Source organism: Saccopteryx bilineata, chromosome 3 (genome assembly GCF_036850765.1).
Source record: "Saccopteryx bilineata isolate mSacBil1 chromosome 3, mSacBil1_pri_phased_curated, whole genome shotgun sequence".
In the NCBI taxonomy this organism is placed as follows: domain Eukaryota; kingdom Metazoa; phylum Chordata; class Mammalia; order Chiroptera; family Emballonuridae; genus Saccopteryx; species Saccopteryx bilineata.
Genome location: NC_089492.1, coordinates 177,931,216 through 177,943,298, shown reverse-complemented (window position 1 = coordinate 177,943,298; position 12,083 = coordinate 177,931,216). Strand labels below are relative to the sequence as shown.

General features: G+C 47.0%; 1 protein-coding gene across 1 annotated transcript in view; it reads right to left on the bottom strand.

The window, feature by feature from the left end:
* KIF13A (kinesin family member 13A) overlaps window positions 1-6,323 on the bottom strand; it is a 287,998-nt gene extending 281,675 nt beyond the window's left edge. Inside the window, 2 exon segments of the mRNA XM_066268312.1 lie at window positions 5,822-5,912; window positions 6,131-6,323. Of these exon segments, the coding sequence (XP_066124409.1) occupies window positions 5,822-5,912; window positions 6,131-6,185 (146 nt within the window). The 5' untranslated portion in view covers window positions 6,186-6,323.
* Between the last annotated feature and the right edge of the window lie 5,760 nt (window positions 6,324-12,083).

Genomic DNA, 12,083 nt, shown 5'->3' with positions numbered 1-12,083 from the left:
AGGGGAGGGGAAGAAGAGGGGAGAGGGAGGGGAGGGGAAGAAGAGGGGAGGGGGAGGGGGGCGAAGAAGAGAGGAGGGGAGGGGAGGGGAGGGGAAGAAGAGAGGAGGGGGAGGGGAGGGGGAGAAGAAGAGAGGAGGGGAGGGGGGGAAGAAGAGGGGAGGGGAGGGGGGAAGAAGAGAGGAGGGGAGCGAAGGGGAAGGAGAGGGGGAGGGGGAGGGGGAGGGGGAGGGGGAGAGAAGCATCAACTGTTGTTTTACCCATTGATTCCTTCTAATATGTGTCCTGGGGGGAAGGCCTTGAACCAGTGACCTTGGGGTCAAGCTGGCAATCCTGGGATTTTTTTTTTTTAACAGGGACAGAGAGAGTCAGAGAGAGGGACAGACAGGCACAGACAGATAGGAACGGAAAGAGATAAGAAGCATCATCTGTTTTTCGTTGCGAGACCTTATGTTCATTGATTGCTTTCTCATATGTGCCTTGACCGTGGGCCTTCAGCAGACTGAGTAACCCCATGCTCAAGCCAGCGACCTTGGGTCCAAGCTGGTGAGCTTTTGCTCAAACCAGATGAGCCCGCGCTCAAGTTGGCAACCTCAGGGTCTCAAACCTGGGTCCTCTGCATCTCAGTCTGACACTCTATCCACTGCGCCACCATCTGGTCAGGCAAACCTGGGATCTTACTGGCAACTTCAGCACTCCAAGATGACACTCTATTCACTGTGCTTCTACCCAGGACTCAGAGGTGGATTAAGTTTGGTTGAGGCCCTGGGGCACAGAAGAAAATATTGGGCCCCTAACATTAGAAAAAAGTATAAAGCTGGGGTTTTTCGGGCCCTTCAGAAATTGAGGCCCAGGGTGCGCCCCCAGTGTGCCCGCTGTTAAATCTGCCTCTGCCAGGGCTATAATCACTTTTAGTCTTGTTTTTAAAAGTAAGAGATTTCAATCAACATTTATTTTAAAACAAAGAAATGGAAAATGGTAACAGCCAATGAAAATACTCCATTATAATGCTCTTTAAAATACCATCAATATCATGCATGGACAATGTTCACACTTACATTAGTGAAACCTAAATACTCTTTGCTTTCTTTCAATCAACTCTGTAGTATTTGGGCCAGAATAAAAGAGTAACAACACAAAAAGACAGAACAGAATTCCAAGTTACCCAAATAATTTTATAATATGGAATAGTATGCTTTTTAGGTTATCTTTTAAATTCTGTATGACTTTCCCTGACATTTAAATTTATAACCTGTACAGACACTTAAGCAGAAGGATCCATCCTAGAATCATTTTGGAGTGGCAGAAAAAGCCAGTTTAGAAATAAAAACTTACAACACATAATACATCAATCAAAAAATATTCATGCAGTGGACCAAGACATATCTTTCTTCCAGTGACTTCCCTCATACACTTTGTAAAGCATGCTGCACACCTTGCAGGATGGAAAACGTGAGCAAGAAGTTAAAATTTTGATGCTCTTTTTACTAAGAGCCAAAATTTAGCCCAGTTTTTCTTTTAACTTAGCCAGGTTATACATACATTGCTTTGGAGGGTTACCCTACAATTTACTTACATAAAATAATCAAGAGCAAAGACTTCTGTGGAAAGCATGTTCCATTTATACTCTCTTCATGGTAGCCCTGGCCGGTTGGCTCAGTGGTAGAGCGTCAGCCTGGTGTGCAGGTGTCCCAGGTTCGATTCCCAGCCAGGGCACACAGGAGAAGCGCCCATCTGCTTCTCCACCCCTCCCCCTCTCCTTCCTCTCTGTTTCTCTCTTCCCCTTCCGCAGCCAAGGCTCCATTGGAGCAAAGATGGCCCCCCGGGTGCTGAGGATGGCTCTGTGGCCTCTGCCTCAGGCGCTAGAATGGCTCTGGTTGCAACAGAGTGACGCCCCGGATGGGCAGAACATCGCCCCATGGTGGGCATGCCAGGTGTATCCTGGTCGGGCACATGTGGGAGTCTGTCTGACTGCCTCCCCATTTCCAACTTCAGAAAAATACAAAAAAAAAATCTATACTCTCTTCATGGTAAAGCTTAACTTCTCAAAAGTTATGAACATCAGATTCATAAGCCACTCACCTGTATTTTTAGAACCACTTCCATATACACTGGATGTAAGAAAGAATAAGAGTCTTTATATAGGTAATATTTAAAGATAGAAAAGATATTTATTAAAATATATATAAACAATATATAAATGTGTGTGTGCCTCTGAAAATATGCATGAGGAATGAATGACCAGGGTTATCTTTGTTTGACAGGTGGAAGAGTAGAAGTGAAAGCGTCGGTGAAATGGAGACTTTTCACTATATATCTCTTTATAGGTTGATTTCTTAACTATCACCCATTTTGGCAAATTAAAGGTTCTTATTCTATTTCCCCTCCTGAACTACCTTGCTTCTGTACACTACTATACACTGCGCATGCCTGTGCACACAATCATCCAGAGTAATATCTGGCAGGTACACTTTCCCTCTTTGACAAAGACTTTCTCCCATTCTCGCATAAGTGAACCTACATGATCAGCACCCAACACGTCCAGCATAAATGCCACCCATCTTTTCAAGGTGCCAGAACCCTGGGCCACTTCCACAGTTCCTTCTCAGTGCTCCCTCACACTGGGAACCTGAGTGGTACAGACATTTGCTGAGCACCTGCTCTGAGCCAGGTGCTGCGCAGGGGCATCCGCACAAGGATAAGAAGAAAAAAATACCTTCAAGGAGCTCACAACCACAAAGAGGTGGCAGAACAGGAAATAGGTAATTTCCAAATAATACAGTACATGAAATATAGTCTAACTAATCTGCCACATTGTATTTTAATGATTTTTCCTTAAATCACTAAAGGTGAGACTCTCTGACACAGGCCCACAGAGACTGAGCCTACAGTTATCATGGGATCTCCTGTGCCAACTAGAGTGCCCATATGAGCTGAACTCCACAAATGTCTCCTGCATAGTAATACAACTGTATTTTAAGAAACAAATTCATGTCTTAATGTTTCAGAAGAGTAATACACATCAATTACTAACCTGGATCTCTGCAGTATATTATATCAAGACCAAAACATCCTTAACCTCAGAAGCCTTGTGATCCATGGAGTCTTGGCTTTGAGTCCATAAGGGGGGGGGGGGTAAATTATGAAAGCTAAGCCAGTCTGTTTCTTCTCCTGGAAATCAACCCACTCTCACTTGTTTTGCTGGTAGATTAAAGATTTTCACCCAGTAATTTAAAATTACTACTTGTGGTTAATATGTTAACAATGTCTTACAATTTTCAAGCAAATGGTACTGAGTCGATTTGATACAGGTTTGCCAATACTAATTTAAGGACTTTTTACACTTCAAACCTTGAACTTCTAGATAATAAAAATAATATTCTGGCCTTTCCCTGGCTCTATCCAAAAACAAATGAAATAAATTGTAAACATAACATGAAGCACTGTCGCAATTAATCAACCCAGAGCCCAAGGGAGGAATTGTTTCTATTTTTAAATGCACTGTTGCTTTAAGGGAAAACCTGGTGGAGAAACATGAAACCAAGCTGCATAATGAAAATCAAAAGCATTTAGTACCTCCATCCTTGGCAATACAGTAATCCTAACCTACAAGCAACACTGCTATATTGACCCCTCTCAATTGGTCTGTAAACTAAATGACTGGTACCCAGGCAGAACCCCACAGAAAAGGCCTACCACTCAAAGAGTCAGATCTGTCAGAAGGACAGAACAAGGGAACATCCATATTTCAATGCTATTCTGGATGTGAGGGCGATCTGGCTGCAACATCTGTCACCCCATTGATCGCCAGGGTTGATTCGGCTGATCTGGCTGGCTAGGCGGCTGTCCCCTTCCTCCCTCACGGCTCCAAGTGCGTCCCTCCCGAAGCTGCGCGCTTGGTGGAAGAGGAGGACCTTCCCCGCTAGAAGAGAGGACCGTTCTTCGGTCAAGGGTATATGAGTAGCTGCGCTCCCCTGCTAGAACCTCCAAATAAGTCTCAAGCTCAATGCTATTCTTATACCTTCAGAGAAGGGGCTATTTCAATAAGCAAGCAAATGGATAAATCCCAAAAGCATCCTACAAATTTTTACTTAAAAGATCCTGATTAGTAATAGCAGTGGTGGCCCTAAAAATGATCAACTGATTATTTAGCATTTCTAATTAACTGTCTACAGTTATCATTTCTATTCACATTCCACAAAATTAAATCTGCTTATCCCCACAAATGACAAAGCTTCATTTCGTTAAATAGTAGCTAACAGTAGCATTCCTTACGGTTAAGAGTGACAAGGAACAGGTGCCAAACCAACAAGGAAAAGAACACACAGCAGCTACATAACAGGAGTTGAATATTCTACCTGTTTCACAGACTACTTTGAAGAATCTGGCCCAGCAGAATGTTTTTTCTGAAACAATATAAAACTCTCCGGTGGGGGGGGGGGGGGGGGAGTTGGTGATCTCATTTAACCTGTAGATATTTTAATGTACTCAATGAGTTTACTTACTAACCATGAAGTATACAACCACACTGCTATAAATGTATCTAAAATACGATATTATATTTGAAATTATATTTAAAAATATCAGCCAAGGATACATCAATTATTGAAAAATATTTAACATACATTTTAAATATAACTTAACTATTTACTATCACCATAACAACCTGCTCTAGGAAGCAAAACGTTTGCAAATAAAAAGTAAAGCAAAAAAAAAAAAAAATCTCTCACATCCAATCATTTCTTTCCCTATATTAAGCAAAACTGTGCCTTAACACTGCAAGATTATAGACTGGAGACAGTTGTTTCCTTTAGCAATAAAGTAACAAACACTACTTCAGTCTCCAGTGAAAATCTTTGAAGAGCAAAAAAATCACTAAATTGTAGCACATCAGTCAACAGGTGACTTCTAGAAATACAAACTCATACTCATGTCCCAGAGGAACTGATTTTGCCAAATCTCCCGTTTTTGCTTTCCTATTTTTTATAAGCTAGTGCACAGCTATATTGAACGAATTCCAACTGTTTTCTTCTGAGCGGCTTACTAGAAAAAATGCCAAATATTCAAATTATTTTAGGGCATTTTCCCCTACTATGGGCTGGAACAGAGGAGAATTAATAAGGATCCAACAGTTACAACTTTTCAAATGCAAATATGTTGCCATCTAGTACATGCAACCCTCATTTAAACATCCTCCAGTGTCTACACAGCTCCGACACTACTTTTGTTTCCTTGAAAATCAAAATTCGCGTTTTACATTCAAGCATTTTGTCAACCCAACACCGTCACCACCACCACCAACAACAACAACAAAAAATAGATTTTAAATGGTCCAGGCCTGAGCCTGCATCTTACAACACTGTTTTGCTTGTTTGGGGACTTTGTTTTACACTAAGTCCCTGAGCAAGTCCGCCAAACGAAGAAAACAGTGCAACGGTGGGTAGAACCCAGGGCACCGGGTTCCCCTAACAGCAAGTCCTTGGGGTGTTCACATGCTCACTCGGGCCTCAGTTTTGTCATCTGTAAAATGGGGCTATCGGACTAATCGCTCTAGGGTTCCTCCCACCCGGCCCCTGTATGTCTGGGTTCCTCGAAGCCTGCCAGGGACCCAGTTGGCTGGTGCTAGCTCTTGATGCCGCTCTTAGATGGGAGGGGGATTAGAAGGAGGAGAGGAATTTGGATTCGCAGCAGCTTCAGACCCGAGTGTGCGACAAACTTGAAGCCGTTCCTCCAAACAATAGGAAAGAGCACTCCGATTTTCCTGGCTCAAACTTGAAGACTGCAGGGTGGGATCCTCCTCCCGCCCTCTGTGCGCCGCGTTACCTTTCTCCCTGTTTGGTGTTGGAAGGAGGAGGGTGCAGGACCGTCTGATTCCCTTCCATCTCCACCACGCACTTGGTGTTCAGTTCCAGTTCTGAAAGCAAAGGGGACACGGACGTTGTCAAGTCGAGCATCCCGCCGGCGCGGGTCCCGGGAGGCGGCCGAGCCGGGCACCGGTCTGCACGGCCGCCGCGGCCGCCGGCTTTCCGGCCTCCACCGTGCGCCCGCCGCCCGGCCTTGCGGCCCCGCACTTTCCAAAGTTGCCCCGCCCTCGGCCATATCACGGAGAGAAAAGAGCGGAAAGCTACTCACCTCTTCGGTTCATGGGCCGGACCCGGACAGCAACTTTTACCTTGGTATCCGACATGTTTGCGGTGCCCGCTCCGCCCGAGGCGGCCCCTCACGCGCCGCGCCGCCCCCGCCGCCGCGCGCCCCCCCGAGCGCGGCCGTCGCCGCTGCGCCGTGAGCTCCGTGAGGCAGCGCCGAGGCGCGCGGGCCATCCCGGGGGAGCGCAACGCGGGGCACGGCCGCGGGGCGGGGCGGGCGCGGGGCGGGGCGGAGGCCGCGCGGGCCCAGGCGCCGCTCTAGCCGCGCGGGCCCAGCCGAGCGCGCAGCGCCGCGGCCCCTCGCGGCCGCCCGGGGCCCGGCTGCACCGCCATCTTCCGAGCCCCGCCCCGCCCGCCTGGGCCCCGCGGCTCGGGCAGGCCCTACTCGGGCGCGCACGGGATCCTCCGGAGCGCAGCGGGGAACGGAGCCCCGGGGCCGCGGGAATTCGGGGCGGGACGCTGGCTGGCTCCGGACGGGGCTCCCGGGCCAAGCGTGCACTGGCGCCTGCGAGAACCCCTCGGGTACCGCCGTGGAGCCGAGGCACCTTCGGGGGCCGCTGTCACCCGGAGCCCGGGGCGTGCCGGGTGGGCCGGCCTTACCCACAGATCTAAATGCGCCTGAACCGAAACGCCGGCGCGCCGGCCCGCCCCGCGCGGCGCCTGCAGCGGTATTTTAAGATCGTTGTGGGGAACCGAGGCTAGAAATTAATCTGTGCATCTACCACCGAAAGAGAGAGAGAGTGTGTGTGCGTGTGTGTGTGTGTGTGTGTGTGTGTGTGTAAATACTGCTCTGGGGTCCTTTCCCTTCCCTTCCACTTCTCTTGTCGTGGGAGGGCTGTTAACTCTTACATAAGAATTTAATAGTAGTGGATTCTGTCGTGCTGCCAAATGCAGACCTCGCTGCCAGGGCGGAACTGAGTGAATCTGATTTATTCTGTTTGGTTCAACAAGGGCTTTGGGGTGCTGTGTGCCAGGCAGGCACTTTGAAGCGTACGAAAGTGTAAAATCCAGAGTTCAGATCTGGGGAAATCTTTCGATTTTGCATAAATATAGAAATTTAATTCATAAGTTCATTGAAAGTTGTATTGGGGACCTACTGTATGCAACATGTTGTGGAGAACACACTCAGGCATGATTAAAGTTATGCTTCCTCTGCTCCAAATGCACCCTCTGCGGTAGGGAATAGCACGGAGCCCGACATAATGCCAGATTGTGCAGATGGGATGCGAGAAGCTCAGTGCTGTCTGGAACAGGTGCCTGTTTTGGGCTTGACTTTAAGTGACGCTACCTTGCCTGACCAGGTGGTGGCGCAGTGGATGGAGCTAGGACCGGGATGCGGAAGACCCAGATTCAAAACCTAAAGGTCCAGGCTTGGGCGCAAACTCACTGGCTTGCGCGCGGAGTCACTAGATTGAGCGCGGGGTCCTTTGCTTGAGCAAGGCGTCACTAGCTGTACTGTAGCTCCCCCCCCCCCCCCATCAAGGCAAGGTACATATGAGAAAGCAATCAATGAACAACTGAGAAGCCCTAAAGAACAGTTGATGATTCTCATCTCTCTCCCTTACTTTCTCTGTCTCTGTAAAAAAAAAAAAAAAAAAAAAAAAATGATGCTACTTCTATACCTGTCTTGTTGTCTTGTTCCAGGTCCAGCTAATTCAGTCTGCATCTGAAAGGCCTGTGGCATCTTTCCTTCCTCTCCTTTTCTACCACGAACGCCTACCTCCTCCACTTGTAATCTATTTAACAATTGTGTACTGAGCTCCTATGATGTGACAAACACTTTTCTAGGTTCTTGGGATATATTACCGAACAAGAGACTAAATGAACAGCCTCCTGCAGCTAACAACATCTAATGTTGTGCCTATTCTCCTCGCCTTTGGCTATTGCGACATCTTCTTAACCAAACTTTCCAACTTTACTTCCTATATCTTTTCTGTATCTAGCTTCCAGATTGATTTTTCACTAGTAAAAATTTATCATTTGACCACGTGTGCCATACCATTGTTCAAAAAGCCCTCCTGGTAATCTGGCTTATCCTATTACTATCACTTTCCTTGCTCCTGAAATTCTTCATGTCATCCAGAAGTCTTTCACAAGCAAGAGTCCATCATAAGTTAAGCCATTCCACCAATGTAAATTATAGGGGGTTGAATTGTGTCTCCAAGAGATACCTTTAAGTCTCAACCCCAGTAACTGTGAATGCAACATTATTTAGAAATAGAGTCTTTGCAGGTGTAATCAAGTTAAACTGAGATCACACTGGGTTAGGTTGGGCCTTAAATCCAATGACTGGCATCTTTATAAGAAAAGTGAGAGGGAGAATTGAACCCACTTACACACAGAGAAGAAGGCCATATGAAGGGAAGTATAGATTAGAGTGATGCAGCTCCAAGAAAGACCAAGAATTTCAAGAAGCTCTGACCAGCGGGAAAGAGGCAAGGAAGGAGTCTTCCCTAGAGCCTTCAGGGGGAGCACAGCACCTTGATTTTGGACTTCTAGCCTCCAGACCTTTTGTGTGTGTGTGTGTGTGTGTGTGTGTGTGTGTGTGTGTGTGTTTCTGAAGTTGGAAACAGGGAGGCAGTCAGACAGACTCTTGCATGCGCCCGACCGGGATCCACCCAGCATGCCCACCAGGGGACGATGCTCTGCTGCAACCAGAGCCATTCTAGCACCTGAGGCAGAGGCCACAGAGCCATCCTCAGCACCCGGGCCAACTTTGCTCCAGTGGAGCCTTGGCTGCGGGAGAGGAAGAGAGAGACAGAGAGGAAGGAGAGGGGGAGGGGTGGAGAAGCAGATGGGTGCTTCTCCTGTGTGCCCTGGCCGGGAATCGAACCCGGGACTCCCGAACGCCAGGCCGACGCTCTATCACTGAGCCAACCGGCTAGGGCCCCTCCAGACCTTTGAAAAAATAAATTTCTGTTCTATGAAGCCATATGGTTTGTGGTAGTTTGTTATAGCAGTCCTAAGAAACTAAAGCAGGACTCGATGTCTCTGTCTAACCCATCTTTCTTCACACACATACACACACACACACACCCATTCCCTGCCATATTGTGAAAGCTTAGAATACCTAAGAATTTTCAGCTTTATTCGTGTGTGTGTGTGTGTGTGTATGTGTGTGTATGACAGAGAGAGGGACAGACAAAGAGAGATGAGAAGCATCAATTATTTGTTGTGGCACCGTAGTTGTTCATTGATTGCTTTCTCATATGTGCCTTGACTGGGAGGCCACAGCAGACCAAGTGACCCCTTGCTCAAGCCAGCTACCTTGGTATCAAGCTGGTGAGCTGTGCTCAAACCAGATGAGACCATGCTCAAGCTGGCGACCTTGGGGTTTTGAACCTGGGTCCTCTGTGTCCCAGTCCGACGCTCTATCCACTGTGCCACCGCCTGGTCAGGCTCAGCTTTATTCTAAGGCAATGGAAACCGAATGAAGGTTCGGTTTTAGAGACAAGAACTGACATGTTTAGAGCATTCTGAGGAATTATTTCATAAAGGACTCTGCAAAGGAATGTTGCGGTCATCCAGATGAGAGGTGATGATGGCATGAACAAAGCTAATGACAGTGCAAATGGAACACAAGGAACAGATGCTGGACTTACTGTGGAGATGAGTTGAAAGACTTAACAACCAATGGAATTGAGCACTGAGGGAGACAAAGAGTTGCCGGTGACTGGGAAAGGGTCTGGAAGGATGATAGCCTATAACACACTATAGATGTGTAAGGAAAGAGTAGATCTTAAGGTGAGAGGGGCATGGTTATTTTGTTGTTGCTAAATAAACAATTTTCATTGGTTCTTTGCTAAGTGATCCTCCTGCTTTTCACCTTTCCCGACTGACCATCTTCAACTTTAAAAGCCCAGATTAGTCCTTACCTCTTCTAAGAAGGGTTTACTAAATGTTTCCTCTCTAAAAACTTTTAGCCTTAACTCATTTGGAATTATTATCTTTTTTAGAGTTGGAAAGTGCCTTTGGGGTTGTAAAGCCAGTAGCCATGTTGGGCAGATAAAATGTATTATGCTCACTTTGTTAAAGATGACGCTGCCCACGTGGAGGCCGTTGTCCAGGTGATATTAATGTGTGTCTCTCTGGGCTGTGGGCAGGCAGGATCCTTGTAGCCTGGGGCTTGGTTTTAGGATTAAGCCTTTCCCACCTGTTTTGATGTGGGGTGGTACAATCCCATCATGCCCCAGATAAGTGACTTTGTATTAGAAACTTCCCTATTTTGTATATTGGATTAAAGGTTATGAATCTACACTATAAAATGGGGGCAGAACAGGAGCTTGCGTTCTTGGTTCCTGAGATTATCATTAGAGTAGAGAGCAGAGAGGAGAGCAGAGAAAGGCCACGTGGAGGAGGCCAGGAGAAGCAGCCAAGATGGTGGAGTGTTGAGCAAGAAGCCAGTTTGTGCAGAGTTTGTGCAGGGAGAAGGAAGGAGATGGGGAACAGAGGTGAATAAGTCTGGTGAGCTAGAAACCTTTGATTCTAGGAAACTCGGATAAGTCAGTAGCTTTGTGAGCACTGAATGTGAGTGGGTTTTGGAGCCCAGTGTGTGTTTTTACTTGCCCACTGGGTGCAAGCTAGGATTAAAAATGATGGCTCATCAGTTTTGGGCTCCATTGTTTCTTTACCGACTGTCCGAATCCAATGTGAACCTGCATGTGAATGGCCACAATGGCGGCTCCTGGCTTTACAAGCCACGGCCACCATTACAGCCGCCTGGCCCATGCAGGTTCGCATTTGATTTGGACAGACAGTAATGAAACAACAGAGCCAAGAACTGGTGGGCCAGTACCTTTAATCCTAGCTCGCACCCGGTGGGTGAGAAATACACAGAGTGGGAAAGCACTTCCCTTTCCATTCAGGGCTCCCGAAGCCACTGACTCATTCGAGTATTCCTAGAATCAAAGGTTTCTACCTCACCAGCCTTATTCACCTCTGTTCCCCATCTCCTTCTCTCTGCACAAACTGGCTTTTCCTTCAGCACTCCACCATCTTGGCTGCCTCTCCTCTGCAATGCTGTTGACAGGATCTGAGCAAGAGTACCCCCAGTCTGCTTTATTTTATAGTGTAGAAATTAAAGCCTTTAAAGCCAATATACAAATAAGGAAGTCTCTGATACAAAGCCATTTATCTGAGGCATAAATGGGATTCCTCATAAGAGTGTACCACCTCCCCCACATCATGTAACAGTCAAGGGTGTGGGGAAAAGCTTAGTTTTGAGAAGATCTTAGTATTAGAATAATGTTGAAAAGATCTTAGTATTAAAAAGGTGGGAAAAGCTTAGTCTTAAAACTAAGCCTTAGGCTATAAGGACCTTGCCAGCTTATAGCCTGTCCCCCACACCCAATGTAAACTATAAGCGAGCAATCATATACATCATATTTGCAAACTTATTTGACCAACGGGTCTTCTGGGCCTTTCTACAACATACCAAAAATTGGTCATCCCTCTGCTTGAATGTGTCCGGTGGCAGAGTGCTCACTGTTGCATGCCTCTGTTTAAAAGTCCTACAGTTAGAGACCCTGCATGAATAATCAGATCTGCCTCCCAAGAATAGCCCCAACTGTTGCTATCCGTGCATCTCTTAGAGCTTCACACTGCAAGTCAAACTTCTACCAGATAAGACAGCCCTTCAGATACTTGAAGATGGCTCTCATGCCCTGAAGAGATCTGTTCATCAGAATATGCTTGTCTGGTTACCATTGTTGTATAACACATCCTCCCAAAACTTAACAATTTGAAAAGGGCTCAGCTGGGCAGTCCCAGTTCTGGTTCTGTCATGAGGATACAGTCAGATGGTAGCTGGAGCTGGAATCATGGGTGTTGGTACAGCAGGAGCAGGCCAGGCATTTCTCTTTTTCTGGTAGGTTCAAGTTGTCTCCATCTGGTCTTTCCACAGGGCTAGACTTGGGCTTCCTCACAGCACGGTGGCTACG